This window comes from Camelina sativa, chromosome 5 (genome assembly GCF_000633955.1).
Source record: "Camelina sativa cultivar DH55 chromosome 5, Cs, whole genome shotgun sequence".
Lineage (NCBI taxonomy): Eukaryota > Viridiplantae > Streptophyta > Magnoliopsida > Brassicales > Brassicaceae > Camelina > Camelina sativa.
The window spans coordinates 11,909,186-11,927,685 of record NC_025689.1 but is presented as its reverse complement, the minus strand read 5'-3'; the positions used below and the strand labels follow the sequence as shown (position 1 = coordinate 11,927,685).

Below are 18,500 nucleotides of genomic sequence, written 5' to 3'. Positions count from 1 at the left end.
TCGTGTTTTGATCCCATCTCTCTACTACGCATATAGAAAGAGAGAAAGATCAAACCAACCGTCGACAAACTTATCATGGACACAAATTTACAAGCTAAGTCAATGGTTCAGGAAACATAAACCAAAGGTTAAATAACTTCTCTTGATGTTATGTTAGTTTTAGAGAAACAAGAGTTGAATCACTTCTCTTTTTCTATGTTTCCAATCTACAACAAGAAAATTACCAACAACAACAAAACAAAACAAAACAAAAACAAAGATCAGAGGGTCTTTTGTGTATTATTTATTTCAATCACTCTCATTGTTTTCATTGGGAAAAGATTCGAACATCACACGTTGGCTTGAGTCCATTTATCACATCACTCTGCTTCACTTCCTCGCAAGCAATAACAATTGGTATATGAACACTAAATCCCAACCAATCAAAACTCAATTTCCCTCTCAAGTACACATCAACCACAGCTTCAAGATTCTTCTCTTTGTTTGTCAGCAACGTAGCATCAACATCATAAACCTTGGACTTTCTCAGTCTAGTCGGGATCTTCAAAGAGGTAACGTTACCAGGGTCCTGCTTAAATCCATGAAGCGTTTTCTTTCCAAGGTTTATGTTCTCAGAAGAGACATCAGCTTTCATGGGGCTGTAATAAAGCACTGTCTTGTCGTTTTGGTTAGAGAGCTGAAGAACCGTGTTCAAGTTCGCATTCATCAGAAGATCCGTCGCTGATTTAACGACATCAAGTCTCGAGAACTTGAGATTCATGACAAGCACCTGAGGCAGTTTAGATTTGATTGAAGAGTTCACAGTCAACCCTGTCAACAAGACGATGACAAGGACAATGGAAACAAACATGCAGGTCCAAGCGCAGCATTTTCTGAAACATCCAGAGGCGCATAACCTCTTGTCCTCCTCCTCCTGACCGATACGATCCACAAAGGAACCAGAGTTTCTACTCCTGTCGGCTTCATCATCCTCTCTGAAACCAGACGAAGAAGACTCCTCCCTCAATCCAGAAGGAGGCAGCTTTCTAGGATGATCAACATCATCAAACCCGTTACGAGAGATACAAGGACTAGAGAACCTGGAACTCAGATCAAAAGAGCCTTTGCCATAGCTGCTATCTTCCCCTTCTCCATCTTCCTCTATAACTCTTTCGAGACCGCGTTGCTTAGCAGCAAACTCAGGGAAAAACAAAGCGGGATCGCCGAATCCACAACCCCTCCCTGTAGGATGATGATGATGAGGAGGAGGAGGAGGGGGAGGAGGAGGAAGCAGCTCCGACATTGGAGCTTTGTTTTGGAATTCATGAAAATCAGATTTGTTGTTTTTCTCTCTCAAAAATCACAAAGAAGCTGGTTGGGAAGATAACTTCAAGGGTCGTAATTCTCTTAACGACAGATCAAGGCTGGCTTCTATCCTAACCAAATTTTTGATTCGTTAATCTATTGTTAGCTTCCCTTTTGTAATCCATAATTAGCAATTCCCGATTTTTCCTGTAACAAGCAATTTCACAATCACCCATCTTTCCAAAACTAGTCCACCATAGGGTTTTAATCTCGGGAGCTCTTTACTCTCCAACAAAAATTCCGAGATGCTCCTCTTCTATAACTTAATTTATTTTTTATTTAAAACAATTCCAAAAAAAAGGTAAGTACCTTTAGACCCTCAATAGTTAGAGATTATTACTGACCCAACCAACCAAAATGGATATAACACTCAAACCTTTTATACTCGGGTCAAAAAAAATTTTTTAACTTTAAAAATCCTTAAAATCAATTTTTCTTTTCTTCGTTTGATCCTAATTAAAGAAACCCAACATCTCAATTCATCTTTTTTTTCTTGTACGAGTGCAGATAGAGACAACTTGTAATGGTGGAAACAACATTATGCAATTGAAATCGATTTTTTTATTTTTGACTTTGTGTAGAATTTGATTAAAAGAAGGGAGATTGTGTGAAAATTTTGATTGAAATTAGGGAATTTATGTATAGAATTGGTGTCAAATTTGTTCATCAGGTTTCCGAATTGATTAGAAGTGCTAATAATCTAATCAATTTTGTTTGAAGGTTTGTGGAAGAAAGGGTGAAAAGTCGAATCAAACCCAATATATTCCTCTAGAACCAGAGAAAATCATAGACGATGGAGATGGAGAAGAAGAAGAAGACAGTGGCGGCGAAAGTTGATTCTAATAAAGCTATTGAGCCAACATCTTTAAAACGTGAACAACTAAGTAGTTATAAAATTCAAAAACAAAAGGTACAACTTGGTACAAATTGGTATAGCTTGATCTAGGAACACCATGCTCCAGTAACGACCGTGATTGCATAACTCCAATCACTTTAGAAATGTTTCACTCGAGTTCAAACCTTTAAGACGTGAGTAATATTTTCATGTTAATTTGATTTTCATAGTCATAAACATGTTGAATAGTTGTACCAGTTTGTACAAGTTGTACAAACTAGTGAGGAATTGAATCTTAAAATCTGGGATTGAATATTAAACCTAAATTTTAGGAATCCTTATATTTACAACAAATCTTATCTCTCTTTAATAGGGAATGATTTTGTTTGTCAAAACAAAAAAAAAATAGGGAATGACTTAAAAAAAAAAAAAAATTGAAATTTCAAAACTCTGAATAACGTGGGGGAGGGGAGGTCAAACCGCACATGGTCAAATTGTGCCATCATAAAATCCACGTGGCACCGCAAAGTAAGTACAATTGCCAGGTGGCGCCGCAAAAACAAACATAGTTATTCCAAGTTTTTAAGTTGTACTACCTTATACATAGTTGTACTTTTTAAGATTTTTGTGTATAATCAGTTATACTTGTATTTAAACTAAACTTTTTTAGTTGGACCAAAGATTTTACTTATTTGTATAACATTCTCAATGTGTTCTTGCAAAAATATGTGTCAAAACTTTATTTTTGTGTGTTTTGCAATGTAATTGAGTTAACAATAAGAAAGTCATCTTAAAACTATAAGATCTTTCTTGGACACAAATGAATCTACTGAAGACTTTTTTCATTTTATAATGTTACTTTAGAAGATGTGTCACACAAATTTAAGTTTATAAAGTGAATATGAAGATTTTTAATATTGTAACAAAATTTTAATTTATAAAGCACATATAATTTTTTAAAAATTGGTGGTAGTTGTACTGTTAGGTTGTACCAAGTTTTACTACAAACGGAATAAGAGTAAAGACATACATAATTGTACCATTATAAAACCAAGTTGTAGAAAATCATAAAGTACAAATACATTGAAAATTTCACTAATCTTTAATCTTATGTTGGCTTCCTCACTCGCTCTGAGACCAGCTATCCAAATTTCTCCATAGCTTTTATTTATGATTTCGGAAGGTTGGTCATTGTGTTGTCCTAAAAAATTAGTAATAAAACTATATTAGTACACAATAAAATACCAGTTCTACCTTTAGGAATATCAGTTGTACCAGTTATACTAATTTTTTTTGTTATAAATGTTATACCAATTATGGTAGTTATACTCAGTTTTCTAGTTATACTATGTTTGCAACCCAGTGGATTTTCGAACCAAAAAAGCTAATCTACATATGTTTTACTACGATTCAGCCACTATAGTCCATTCATATTTCTTAATTGACCCATAATAGTTGGTTATCAACCCAATATCCATTAATTATCAACACAAAATTCAAATCTAATTGAAATCTCTAAATTTAAATACAATAACCCATAATCGATTGAATACTCTATAGATTTAAGAGGGTTTAAGCTGAAAGTAGTAGAAAAGATAAAGAAATCTGATTCGGAAATTAAAGCTTGAGCTTCATCAATAGTGGAAAATGGATGAACCCGAGAATGGAGAAGAAGAAGCGATAGAACATATCTGATTTTTTTTTTAATTATTATTAATCAATTCAATTAAAAACTGGTTCAATGTATTGGTTTGAATCGGTTTGGTAAGGGCAAGTTTGGAGATTACAATTTTCATTAAGAGTATGAGAGTAGAGGAGATTAATAGAGAGTACTGAGAATTTTTGTTGGAGAGTAGAGAGCTTTCCAGATTTTAACCCTCTACCATACGACTTAAGATTCCAAAAGACTAGGCAAAGATGATTCTATCCAAGTAAAAAACTGAAACTTTAACTAACCCTGACCCATAATCTTCACATCCACATACATAAAAATCGAAACTTTGACTAACCCTGAGCCATGATCTTCCACATCAACATAAAAATCGAAACTTTGACTAACCCTGAGCCATAATCTTCACTTTTTTCTCCGCCGCAGCTGTACTTAATCAGGTATCCGGTGGAAATTTACGGCGAAGAGTTGTCGTCGCCGGTGTATCATTATTATTTAATTCTATCTAGGGGATTCTTCCGCTGCCCTTCTTCTCAAAATCTCATATACACCTGTTATAAAGTTTAGATTATCACCAATTTTTTTTGTTTTGTAAATGTAATATTTTAATATTAATTTTGCTAACTTTTTATTTTGTTAATTCTAGTGATTTGTATATAACCTACCGTTTAGAGCATAATAATTTTTGTTTAATATAATTAAATTAAATAAATTTAATTTGATATATTTTATATAGGTTTTGTTAAAATAGTATAACAGCAGATTTAACCCATATTAAAGTATCATATCAATAATATTTTATTTTTTAGTATTATCAATTCAACCATGTTATGTCATATAGTTCAACCTGCAATATTACCCGTTTGTATAATTTTAAAATTTTAATATTTTTAAATATTCATAATTTTAATTTTTAATTAATTTTAGATATATCAATTATAATATTTTAAACTTCTTAAAAGTTTAAAATTTACTATATCCGGTTAAATTAATCAGTTCAACTAAAAACCTAAATTAAACTCGCAATATACCATGAAACTATATTTGTTTAGACAGCCTTAATTAAGTTTGACATATATTGGTATTGTTAAAAATATTAAAATGAAAATTTAACCTTATTGAAGTATTAGATTAATTATATTCGAATTTATTATTATTATTATTATTGATTCAACATTAATATGAATGTGAATAAAGGGTCTTTTTTTGTTCTTTTTTCTTTAAAAGGGTCTTTTGTTTTTATGTATGTGTCAATGTGTGAGACTGTGAGTAAAGCTCTATTTCAAAGAGTTTTCTGGTAAATAACAAAAAAGCTCTGTTTCGGTTTGAAAGGTTTGAAGAATATGTTAGTTGTTGGCTCCTTCTGTACTAAGCCTCACATACTCTTGAATACTAAGTTGGTGAACTTTTATGTTAACATTTTGCGCAATCTGCATGTGTATTAGCAGAACATAGAAAGGCAGAAATAGTTTGTTTTTTTGGTTTCATAAGGTAATGAGCCTTCAAGCAAGTATAAGTGTAAAGACTCTGAGACCTTTCTCAGACTTGTCGAGATTTCATGTATGTGACTGCATATGGTAAGAATCCTGATCCGAGGTTGTTCTTAGACGGAAAGACTTTGGATTGGAAATATAACACACAGAAAAGACATAGGAATATAAAATGTGGATATGTAAAGTACCTCTAATTAAACAATATTATTCAAGCAAAAAATTGTAAATGTCACAACAAACAAACATTGAAAACTGAGAGATCTACTTTTTGTATCGACTCTGTAACTTGAACTTCAACTCTAAACAAAGGAACAGACCCTTTTAAAGAAGGAAATTAAAAGCTGGAGGCTTCATGTTCTAAAAGCTAAAAGCTGGACCTCACTATTGAACATGAATGAAACTAAAAGCTGGAGGCTTGGGAGGCCTAATCTTCACCTTCAGGTGTTTAAACTGTGGGGGCTTTGGTGGAATAATCTTTAGCTTCATGGCCTTCTTTGAAACCGGCAGCGAGGAGCCGCCAGAGATTGTATCTTCCATCTTATGTTCGCCACGCAAGAACTGATGCAACAATAAATCCGAAGCGCTTCCTCTCTCCTTAGGGTTCCTTGCGAAACATGTTTCTAGAAACTTCCTTGCATCACAGGGTAGACTCTCTGGAATCACCGGCGCTTCCCCATTCAATAGAACCGGCGCAAGATCTTCATAATAAACCTCTGACCATGGAAAAACACCGGTATACATCTCCAACACTATGCACCCTAACGACCACAAATCTAGGGCTTTCTCTGCAACGTTATCGCGGACTGATTCTGGCGACATGTAAATAGGCGTTCCCATATACGGGTTATCAACTTCCCAGCAATCAGAATCTTCTCCGACTCTTCTCGAAGATCCGAAATCTGAAATCTTCAATTCGTAAGACTGATCTCTACATGGAAAGATAAGTAGATTATCTGGTTTTAGATCGCAATGGACATAACCGTGGCTATGAACAGAGACCAATCCTTGGAGAATCATTCGGGTGAAGTCTCTGATCAGAGTATCGGGCAATTTATAATCTTTGTAATTGTACATGAACGTTGTTAAGCTTCCTGCAGATGCGTACTCCATAACCATCTTGTAAACTCGGAATCCGCCGACATCAAAATCCTCTTCTAAAGTATAATTCCCATCATAGCATTGGACGATGTTTCGACATCCCTTGAGTTTGGATAGAACCTGAATCTCTCTTTTGAGAGAATCGTATTCTTCGCATTCAGCGGTTTTTACGGCCGCGTAAAGCGGCAATGAGATGTCGCTTTTGATGTACTTGACGAGGTTGACTGATCCAACCGAACCTCTTCCCAAGAACTTCACAAACTCTGTTTTTGGTGTCATCGTAAGAACTAAGAAGAGTTAGGTTTCTTATCTGTAGGTTTCTTGTGTGAAATTTATAACCCTAGAGAAGACAGAATCACTTGATCAGGAATTGCAGCGAGAGAGAGTTAAAAAGGAAACTTTGTTAGCCTTTTTTTGTAGGGTTCTTTTAATAAGTCTGTAACTTATATAAACTTTGGTTAACATCCGGAGAGTGAAAGCACGCACCACAATCTACCGTCACTTCACAGAGTGATAAAAGATCTTGTCCGTTGGATCTTGTCCGTTGGATCTATTTTAAGCCCCTTTTTTTTCAATGGACTTCAATATAATTTTACGATATGAAATTATGCATTTTCTATTTCACATTGGATTAGGAGATGTTACTGTCCGTCAGATTTTTTTTTTTCACTGATCTAGGATCAGGGTTCCAATTAGAAAATAAAAGGATATACATTATAGCGAAAAAAAAATAATTAACGACTGATAAAAATAGCAAAAATAATTGTATAGCCTAATCCACAATTTTTTTGGCTGGACAAACTCATTCTAAATAGTATTACAAGGATATTATATATATATATATATATATATATATATATTTTAACAAGATACATAACTTTTAGATCATATAGTTTTTAAAAGTAGAATAATGAAAAATATTTTACAGTGGATTTAAGTCATTTGGGCTATTATTAGTTTTACATTTAGGTTTTGCAACCATGTTTGTTTATTTTGTACAGGCTCTTGGTACTAGGTTGGGCTTCGCAAACCCAAATTAACTTGTTTGGCCGACATGCATTTGTTTTTATTAAAACAAAAGGTGACTATACTACTATGATATATGATCAAGAGTTGTTCAGAAGATCAGTCAACGAGATGATGACGCTTAATGAGCTGAGGGGCGGATGCAAACAAATATTTAGTATGGGGCACTAGTAAGACTAATAATTAAATTAGGGGGTATATAAATAAATATTATACTATTTATTCAAGGAAAAGCAAAAATTAGGGGGTATATAAATAAATATTATACTATTTATTCAAGGAAAAGCAAAAAATAGAGTGGGGCACGTGCCACACCCACGGTCAACGTGCGTCCGCCCCTTCTCCTTTGTTAAATCAGAAGGCTTTTGGCGATTTTTTCTTACCCTACTCCACGTTCTCACTGACAGAGAACAGCTAGCTACTAAGGATATCTTGTCCATATTTTCGCAAGGAAAGGCTGCTTTGAGGAAGTTGTTCAGTTATGAGAGAGGCAAGCTCATCAACGTTTGGGTTGTTGCTAAGATCGAGCAAGTCAAACAAACAACAGGTGCATTGCAGTCCAAGCTGGTCATTGTTGAAAAATCTGAGGGTTTGCAATATACATCCATAGGTACAGTGTGATGAGAAACCATCCATTTGTGTGTCGTAATGTGTGTTGGTGTAAAGTGTACTATTATGTTTTCATCTTGTAAGAAAACTGCCACTTTGTGTCATATGTATTGATGTACTCAGAAAAAAATTTATTCACAGGAAGGTGTTGTAGGCTCTGGTCTTCTTTTGTTGATTGTGATTTTTGAGCCTTTTGGTAAATATAGCTGTTTTGAACGAGTCCAAAGTCGAATTTATCTTCTACCGTTCTGTATTAGAAGTTTACTCTGGTCTTTCAAGTTTCAAACACCAATTGGATTTAATTTACATGTTTTTCTTGATTGTGAGCTACACCTATTTCTTAAAGATTTGGAAGCCACCGCTTATCTGTAATCAGCTGTCTGTAATATATGTACTTCGTGAGGTGCAACATGTTTTTCGTGAGGTTATGCANTATATATATATATATATATATATATATATTTTAACAAGATACATAACTTTTAGATCATATAGTTTTTAAAAGTAGAATAATGAAAAATATTTTACAGTGGATTTAAGTCATTTGGGCTATTATTAGTTTTACATTTAGGTTTTGCAACCATGTTTGTTTATTTTGTACAGGCTCTTGGTACTAGGTTGGGCTTCGCAAACCCAAATTAACTTGTTTGGCCGACATGCATTTGTTTTTATTAAAACAAAAGGTGACTATACTACTATGATATATGATCAAGAGTTGTTCAGAAGATCAGTCAACGAGATGATGACGCTTAATGAGCTGAGGGGCGGATGCAAACAAATATTTAGTATGGGGCACTAGTAAGACTAATAATTAAATTAGGGGGTATATAAATAAATATTATACTATTTATTCAAGGAAAAGCAAAAATTAGGGGGTATATAAATAAATATTATACTATTTATTCAAGGAAAAGCAAAAAATAGAGTGGGGCACGTGCCACACCCACGGTCAACGTGCGTCCGCCCCTTCTCCTTTGTTAAATCAGAAGGCTTTTGGCGATTTTTTCTTACCCTACTCCACGTTCTCACTGACAGAGAACAGCTAGCTACTAAGGATATCTTGTCCATATTTTCGCAAGGAAAGGCTGCTTTGAGGAAGTTGTTCAGTTATGAGAGAGGCAAGCTCATCAACGTTTGGGTTGTTGCTAAGATCGAGCAAGTCAAACAAACAACAGGTGCATTGCAGTCCAAGCTGGTCATTGTTGAAAAATCTGAGGGTTTGCAATATACATCCATAGGTACAGTGTGATGAGAAACCATCCATTTGTGTGTCGTAATGTGTGTTGGTGTAAAGTGTACTATTATGTTTTCATCTTGTAAGAAAACTGCCACTTTGTGTCATATGTATTGATGTACTCAGAAAAAAATTTATTCACAGGAAGGTGTTGTAGGCTCTGGTCTTCTTTTGTTGATTGTGATTTTTGAGCCTTTTGGTAAATATAGCTGTTTTGAACGAGTCCAAAGTCGAATTTATCTTCTACCGTTCTGTATTAGAAGTTTACTCTGGTCTTTCAAGTTTCAAACACCAATTGGATTTAATTTACATGTTTTTCTTGATTGTGAGCTACACCTATTTCTTAAAGATTTGGAAGCCACCGCTTATCTGTAATCAGCTGTCTGTAATATATGTACTTCGTGAGGTGCAACATGTTTTTCGTGAGGTTATGCAAGATTTTATTTTCTCTGAAACTACCACCGCTTATCTGTAATCTTTGTACGTGTACCATGCTCTCTAGTTTCCAAAGCTCAACATTGGGCCACCAAATCAGAAGAGGTCGTCTAAGGCTCCCATCACCTTTACCTGAAATATCCTAAACCCTGATTCAGAGTCGAAACTGTTGCACCTACCTACAAATTAAAAAATATACACAAGTGAACACTATAAATTCAATCTGTAAAGCAAAAAAAATAAAAGCAGCGTTTGTTTTTAAGAAAACAATCGTAGTTGGCATCAATCCAGTTATTAAAAGAAAAGAGGAAACACAAAGAATCACAATATATATCCTAACATAAAGACCTAGACGAAGCAGAAGAAAAACGAAAAATTACAAGAGCCACAACAGTGGTGGTAAGCAACAAAGTAGTAGGCAATTTGATTTGTCTAAAAATTTTGGATATCCTAGATTCTGAATACTGAAATCCGGGTGGGTATGTCATGATTTTTGGACCTTGGAGTGGGATCATATTTTCAACAAAAGGAGATAAAACACGAACGTGTTTATTGATACAACAGACTTGGTCAATCTTCGGATAATATTTGAACAACCTCTTCTCGATGTCGTAGAAGTAAAAATTCCCTTGCTTCGAAATTGTAAGTGGAATGCAATACATCCAACACGTGGGGCGGGGGTAACGATATATAGGCAATATACGTATTGAGTAAATTTTGGTCCATGTTTCTTCTTTTGTATCCATGATCCATATCTCTGCATTCTCATATGAATCTGCAATATAAATGGTGGTCAGGGCTAGACGATCATCAAGGTTGACTAGAGGGGCAGCTAAAGGACACATGAGCGGTCTTGGGACATCACGGAACTGTTCAGTGTGAAGGTCCAAAGCGAGTATCTTGTAACCATCAATTAATTGGTACCAGTAGATGGACCCATTCACAAAGGCCGAATGTTTAAAGGCTTCCACAGGGTAAGGAGGACTTGGGAGTTTCCGCCATTCACCAATGTTAATATCAAGAATTTCAGTTTGGTCGGTATCAAAGAACATTCTCACTATTTTATAGCTTCCACTAACTTCATCCTTACCAAACCCCATCGACCAATATCCCGGGAAAAAATCCAAAAAATCCAACCTAAATTCTGCGATTTCGATTTTTTCAGACCCATTAATGAATATTTGTTTAATTAATTATCCGGAAAAAACATTATATATAAAAATACCTCCACGAACTGGCCGATCATAGTGATCGTAGCGACTGGTATCTACTGGATTTGGCCCCGATGGGAATCTAAGGAGTTCTCCCATGCAAGGGTTCAAAACGTTGATCCAGCCTGGTTCGGGGATGCAAACCAGACCATCACACGTCATCGAAGGTCTTGTGGCGGCGGCTTCACATTGTAAATAGACTATCTCGACCTCTTCGTCTCCTTTGAACTGTGACTCGGTCCGGTTGTCTCTGACCTCTAGGATGTGAATCTTATTCCTACGCCTCCTCCTCCTTGCGAAACTCCTCGACTCCAGTATTGATCTCCATTGGGTTGAGACGATTTTGAATCTGAGGATGGATCTCAAGGGTAGTCCTACCAAGATCTCTTCTATTAGATCTGGAACTAGGTCCCTCGTCGGATTAGGTTTTTCTTCTTCTTCCTCCACCCTCATGTCTTTCTCTCTCTTATCAATACAGTATATATATTATATACACTGGCGGCATGTCAGGCCTGGCCCGAAATCCACAAGTTCTGTATATATTTGAACTTGGGCCAGACCCGAATCAAGGAGCTCCAAATACGGCCCTAACAAAAGGTACTGAGTTATTTTGTTCTCTCTCAAGACTCTAGAAGAGTATACAAGTGAAAGAAACAATTCCATAAAACGGTAAAAGCTATTTTAAAGCTAAAGAAGTCGAACACACAACACACCAAGTAAATCAAATCATACAATACGTATCCAATGCTAAATTGGTTATCCTAAAAATGGAGAAAGTGACCTTGTCCCTAAGGCGTCATATCTGAGAAGTGATAATCCGTGAACCTTTCAATACTCGAGCTTCCATGGCAAAATGGAAGGATAAGTCTCCAAACAAAAGAGCTGATCGAAACAAACATATACAAGCTAAGCTATATACCTGCACTGGAAGCATAAGTGCATAACACTGGTGATCACAAAGTGCTCTGTTTTTCTAAACAGTCATTACAAAAATACATAATCCAACAACCGTCTCAACCCTAAAGACATCAGGACCACAATCGTGGCCTATAAATCTCAAGAAGTTACCTAAATATCCTCCGGCCAGTATTAAAACAAAAACAAAGATTCTGTTGATTTTGCTTTCAAGATCCATATGCATTAACATTAAAGTTTAATCCATTGGCTAATTATGATAAGAACAGAGTACGCAAACTCTTATTACTTATCGCCGATCAATGTACAAACCCAAGGAGATGGCTAACACATCATCTTTGTTAGCTCACCATCCACCATTCTCACGCAGGAGAAGCTTCTACATCAATCAACATAAAACTCTCTAAACAACGAGAGTGAGTATTTTTGTATTTATACTAAGAAAGAGTTTGTTGCAGATACTCAAAATATCTTCTTCATCTTCAAGCAAGCTTCTCACGTGCCTCCTCATTCTCTTATGCCTCAAATAGACTATGTGCTTATCAAATTCATATGGAGATGAGGAAAAGCATTCTTCTGAACAAAGTTTGTGACTTCGTTCTTCGTTCATGACAGTGATAATTCTTTTGCCCATTAACATACACTTGGGAAAAAAATGCTACTCCTGAGGTTCGATCTCGTGTTGCTGAAGGAGAGTAAAGGGGTACCAAACCACTGTACCACCGAAGCTTTTTCAAAATTGATGCCCCTTAAATGGTTAAAATAATTGGGCGCCTAAAGCCCTTGCTAAATGGTTAAAAGAACTGAGAATAAATAAGACTAAAACTCAAAGTCCTTCACGAACATATCACACAATAATCATACTCAAAGAAAACACATAGAAGGACATATGGAAGTGAAAATACAAACCCAATACTTGTTGAAGGACTGGGTGTCCTTCCCGTGTTTACTAAAGAGCAGTTTGTTTTCCCGGGAAAACTGGGTGTCCTGCCCGTGTTTGAAGCAGAGTTTTCTGTTCCCATAACAGTGGGTGGCTATGCCAATGCTTCTCCCTTACAAGTGTCGACTGCCTATAGGTAATTACATGGTCGTTCTTTTGAATCGTGTAGTTATCTCGTCACAGTCTGTGTTCTAACAATTCTTGACAATGTGCAGGTGTGCTGTTGTTCTTCGTGATATGATCATGCCTTACCTCCTCTGCCTTACCTCAACAGACTTCAAAGATGGTTTCTTTGATTCAAACTTACACCTACTATCTTGAAACAAACCAAGCACTATGCCTATAGACACAAGTAAACACCCAAAATCAGTTCCAAAACCGTAATAAACAAGACTCAAACTTCTCTTGTTACTAACTAAAGTTACCTGAAGCTAAACCTGATGCAGAACTAAGCTTAGACTCATCAGAAACACTTGAAGCAAGCACAACAGCAACAATACTAGATTAAGAAGCTTTAGAAACTGTAACTACAGCATCACCAACAGCAACTGCAGAATCGTCATCAAAAAAAAAGAAAAAAATCAAAACTTTGAACTCGATTGATCAAAGGAACAAAGCTAATCTACGGATCATTGAAATCGAGAGTATGACCCACGGTTTAATTTTCGCAAAATCAAAGAACCCTAATTTTCCCAAATCAAAGAACACTAATTTCTAAATCCTCAACTAAACAGAAATTGATACAAAAGTATGATCGAACATACCATGGGAAAGAGATTGGTGTTTGACCATTGTTAAGCCGGTGACTCAACGGATAGATTATCGGCGACGTGACCAACAATCAGAGAGTGAGAGAGAGAAGAGAGAGAGTGAATATTTGTTTAATGATTGATAAGATGCGGCAACCCTAGAACGGGACAGTCTAAATACAACTCATAAGGTTTGTAATTTAAAACGACAACACTTCACTTATTGATAAAACATTACTAAAGACTCTATTTGGGGAAGAGTCTCCCACACTTCACTCCATCTTCCTTCAGCCACTTTGCTTCTTGGACCAACTTTGTCTTGTTCTTCTACCTTTGGTTCGCATCTTCTTCTTCATGAAGATAATGAGGATCCTTAGCCTATCAATACTCCCGCGTAATAAGGCGACCTTGTCCTCAAGGTCGAAATCCGGAAACTGGGCCATTAAGTCTGAGAGTGATTCCCAGGTAGATTCCACAGCAGGTAGACCTTTCCACTGAACCAACACTTCTGTCTCATTAGTCTGACTCCCTCTGCGAATGTCCACAAACTTCTCCGGCTCGACCGCCCATTCAAACGTCGGGGTGAGGATGGCAGGTAGTTCTTGAGCAACATAATCTGCCGGTACTGCTCTTTTCAACTGTGCGACATGGAAAACCGGGTGTATGTTGCTATGTTTCGGGAGTTCCAGTTTATAAGCCACTCTCCCAATCCGCTCACTGATCTGATAAGGTCCGAAATACCTCTGAGCCAACTTCTCATTCTTTCTTACTACTACTGACTTCTGCCTATAAGGTCGCAGCTTCAAATAGACCCACTCCCCAACTGAGAACTCAACATCTCGGAGATGTTTGTTGGCTCCCTTCTGCATCTTCGCTTGTGCTACTTCTAAGTTCTCTCTTAACTCAACGAGTAAGCTGTCCCTATCCTTCAGCAGCTCGTCCACGTGAGCATTCGCAGTCGGTGTGTCACCGTATCTCAGCAAGCGTGGGGGTTCTCTGCCATAAACCGCTAAGAAAGGAGTTGTTTGAGTTGAGGAATGATATGACGAATTGTACCAGTATTCTGTCAATGGAAGCCACTGTGCCCACCAGGAAGGTCTGCGGCTTGCAAAACACCTCAAGTAGGTCTCCAAACATCGGTTAACCACCTCTGTTTGCCCATCGGTTTGAGGATGGTATGCGGTGCTCTGATGCAAGGCCGCTCCCTGCAACTTAAACAACTCAGTCCAGAAGTTACTCAAAAAGATCCTGTCCCTGTCCGACACCAGAGTTTCTGGAAACCCGTGAAGCTTGACCACCTCCCATATGAAAGCTTCTGCTACTGTTTTAGCCGTATACGGGTGCTTCAATGGGATGAAATGGCTGTACTTGCTGAGCCGATCCACCACCACCAAGATAGAGTTGAACCCCTTAGAATTTGGGAGCCCTTCTACAAAATCCAAACTTAAGTCAGTCCATACCTGTTTGGGAATGGGAAGGGGAGCAAGAAGACCCGCGGGGGACAGAGTACTGTATTTGTTCTCCTGACAGGTTTGGCATTTGGTGATGTATTTGACAACATCTTTTCTCATTCCTCTCCAATACACCTCCTGAGTCAACCTTTTGAAAGTTTTCAATGCACCTTTGTGTCCACCTGTCATACTCGAATGGAACTGTTCAAGTAATGAGGGAATCAATGAAGAGCCTGCAGGAATAACTAACCTCCCTTCCTTGTACAGTAACCCTTGCTCCAGTCGAAACCCCTCCTTTGACAGGCCTGCCTCCATTTCACTCAGCACAGAACCATACTCCTTATCTGCTTTGATTTCTGTCTGAAGTATTTCCTTGTCGAAGGTGAGAGGAGCAGTGAGTGACAACTGCAATAAGGTTTCTTCCTGAGGTCGACGGGATAAAGCATCCGCCACCCTATTCTCCACTCCTGGCTTGTACTCAATACGATAGGTCAATCCCAACAACTTTGCGGCCCATCTTTGCTGAACAGAGGATACTGCCTTTTGGTCCAAGAGATGTCGCAGACTCCTCTGATCAGTTTTGATCATGAATTCTCTGCCCGTGAGGTAGTGCTTCCAACGAGACACTGCCTTAACAATTGCCAGGAGTTCTCGTTCGTAGACTGACTTAATGCGTCCAGATGACGAGAAGGCTTGACTCAAGAACGCTATCGGTCTCCAGTTCTGTGATAGCACCGCACCAATTCCCACTCCAGAAGCATCCGTCTCGATAGTAAATTCCTGAGTAAAATCTGGCAGACACAACACTGGTAAGCTGGTAACCATTTCTTTTAAAGTTTGAAACGCTGTCATTGCTTCCCCAGACCAACAAAACCCATTCTTCTTCAACAGCTCAGTTAATGGTCTCTCAATCTGTCCATAGTTTCTTACGAACCTGCGGTAGTAGCCTGTTAGTCCTAGGAAACCCCTCAGCTCCGTGATGTTCTTAGGCACTGGCCACTCCAACATTGCTGCTATCTTTTCGGGATCAGCTGCTACACCCTGCTTCGAGATGATGTGGCCTAGATATGATACCTTGCTGTCTCCAAAAGAACACTTCTTCCGGTTAGCGAAAAACTTATGCTTCTGCATCAGTTAGAGTACCGTTTCCAAATGCGTCTTATGCGTTTGGACATCAGGGCTGTAAACCAGAATGTCATCGAAGAACACCAACACAAACCTTCGCAGATAAGGCCTGAAGAGGTCATTCATAATACTTTGGAAGGTCGACGGTGCATTGGTCAAGCCAAAAGGCATGACTAGAAATTCATAATGCCCATGGTGAGTTTTAAAAGCTGTTTTCTCCACATCTTCTTCCTTCAATCTGATCTGATGGTATCCTGACTTCAGATCAATCTTGGAGAACACAGTGGCCCCACTCAACTCATCGAGGAGCTCCTCTATCACCGGTATGGGGTAAAGATCTGGGATAGTTACCTTGTTCAGGGCTCGGTAGTCTACACAGAAACGCCATCCTCCATCCTTCTTCTTAACAAGTAGTACTGGACTCGAGTAAGGGCTGATGCTAGGTCTGATCACCTGAGCTTCCAACATCTCCTTCACCAAATGCTCAATCTCATTCTTTTGGATAAAGGAGTACCTGTAGGGTCGCACATTCACCGGGGAGGTGCCTGCTTGTAATGTAATGGCATGTTCCCTGTTGCGCTTAGGAGATAATCCACAAGGTGGCTCGAAAACGCCTTCATATTTGCTCACGACTGACTGTATCTCCTGCGCGTGGGGTTTCTTGGAGGGTGGCTCATTGTTTTGGAATAGGGTGGTCTGCTCCAACAGATACGCTTCACCACTGTGTTGCATCAACCGTTCCATGGATTTGAGAGAAACCTCTTCCTTAGACAGAGCAGGATCACCCACCAGTGTTACCCACAACCTACCGATCTTCCAGCTTAAAGTGCGATTGAGCCAGTTGATGCGAGTGTCTCCCAGCGTTTCCAACCAACCGTACCCCAAGATCACATCGGTGGCTCCTATCTCGAAGATTGAATATTCCTCCATGATCTCAATGCCTTGTATGTCCAACAACACTCCATTACACTTACCTCTCCCCTTAAGGATCTGGTCTCCGCCAACTATCACTCCAAACTCCCTGTTACTAGTGATGGCCAACCCCATTTTCTTGACTAACCGGTTGGAAATGAAATTGCAGGTAGCTCCCGAGTCTATCAACACCACGACTTCTCTGCCAAGTATCTGTCCCTTCATTTTCATGGCCTTCTTCGAAGTCATCCCAGCTATAGATCCCCGAGTTAAGGTGTAAACCTCCTGCTTCTCCTTGTTTTCACACCCTGCCTCCTGGGGCTCTTGTTCCTCCATGGCTAAATGTTCAGTTTCTTCTTCCTCATCCATTTCCAAACATTTCAGATGCTGAGGCTTACATTTGTGTCCCAGCGACCACCTCTCCCCACAATGTCTACAAGGATTAAACCCTTTGTTCTCCTGCCCCGTGTTGGTTTTTCGAATCTCCTTGGAGTTATCAAAAGGTTTCTTGCCAGGGTTCCACTCATTTCCCCGTTGAGTAGTGGAATATTGTTGGGAAGCACTGCCTATCACCGGACGAGAAAAGTTTCGTGCCTGATAGCCCACGTTCTCTGACTCCTGAGCCTCCACTAAACGAGCCATGTCTACCATCGCAATAAGATCTATAGGTCTCGATCGGACTACCGGATCCCTCAGGCTCTTTTTCAACCCCTTGAGAAAGGCTGCTTCCAAGACATCGGCTGGAACATGGGGAAGTTCAATGGACAACTCCTCAAACTGAGCACGATACTCATCAACAGTATCCTTCTGCGCTAGATTCATCAAATGGTCTACTGGAGAGCATCCCCGACTAGGTTTGAACCGCTCTCTGAACCGGTCCTTAAAGTCCTTCCACGTCACGATTTGTAAGCGGTCGTGAGAATACAGCCACCAATTGACAGCTTGGCCAGTCAAGCAAGAGAGTGCTTGCTCGAGCTTCTCAGACTCGAGGGTTTGATTTGTTGCAAAACACTTCTCCACGCGAAAAATCCAGTTTTCCGGGTTACCGCCTTCGTAGGTCGAAAGGTCGACTCGCCTGAATCTGGGGGACTGTTGTCGCGGGTCGAAGGACGGAGTAGGGATCTATAGCTCAGAGGGTCGGATGGGGTTCTCTGGCGGCGGTGTCAAGATCCCGGTACTCTTCGGCTTCTCCAACGCCAACGTGGTTGACGGAGAGGTTTGAAACTGAGGACTTGGGGATGGAGTTGAAAACCCAGGTGGTGTAGCGCTGCCAGTGGTACCGTAGATCTGGTTGCGCAAGATTTGTGACACAGCTTCCTGCAGATACACCAGAACCTTGTCGTGTTTTTCCAAGCGCTGAGTGAGTGACTCTGGTGACAACGGAGATTGGGAGGTTTCCTCGAGTTCCAGTGAAGGGATATTCGGATCCGTGACGACGGCGGGCATGTTTGTCT

At 38.9% G+C, this 18,500-nt stretch overlaps 4 protein-coding genes and 2 long non-coding RNA genes across 6 annotated transcripts; 1 reads left to right on the top strand and 5 right to left on the bottom strand.

The window, feature by feature from the left end:
• LOC104786608 lies at window positions 102-1,540 on the bottom strand. The gene has a single exon (XM_010512047.2). It carries the CDS (start codon window positions 1,280-1,282, stop codon window positions 308-310), a length of 975 nt encoding a protein of 324 aa, XP_010510349.1. The 5' UTR covers window positions 1,283-1,540; the 3' UTR covers window positions 102-307.
• LOC104786607 (mitogen-activated protein kinase kinase kinase ANP1-like) lies at window positions 5,723-6,718 on the bottom strand. Its single transcript, XM_010512046.1, has one exon. It carries the CDS (start codon window positions 6,716-6,718, stop codon window positions 5,723-5,725), a length of 996 nt encoding a protein of 331 aa, XP_010510348.1.
• On the top strand, window positions 7,803-10,122 carry LOC109133085. Its single transcript, XR_002038005.1, has 2 exons — window positions 7,803-8,498; window positions 9,736-10,122. It is a non-coding gene; the product is annotated as an uncharacterized LOC109133085 (long non-coding RNA).
• Window positions 9,980-11,405, bottom strand: LOC104786606 (F-box/LRR-repeat protein At2g43260-like). Its single transcript, XM_010512044.2, has 2 exons — window positions 10,969-11,405; window positions 9,980-10,887 (listed from the first exon to the last, which is right to left on the bottom strand). Exons 1-2 carry the CDS (start codon window positions 11,114-11,116, stop codon window positions 10,079-10,081), a joined length of 957 nt encoding a protein of 318 aa, XP_010510346.2. The 5' UTR covers window positions 11,117-11,405; the 3' UTR covers window positions 9,980-10,078.
• Window positions 12,661-13,720, bottom strand: LOC104786605. Its single transcript, XR_767551.2, has 3 exons — window positions 13,574-13,720; window positions 13,235-13,357; window positions 12,661-13,149 (listed from the first exon to the last, which is right to left on the bottom strand). It is a non-coding gene; the product is annotated as an uncharacterized LOC104786605 (long non-coding RNA).
• LOC104789170 lies at window positions 16,144-17,868 on the bottom strand. The gene has a single exon (XM_010514906.1). It carries the CDS (start codon window positions 17,866-17,868, stop codon window positions 16,144-16,146), a length of 1,725 nt encoding a protein of 574 aa, XP_010513208.1.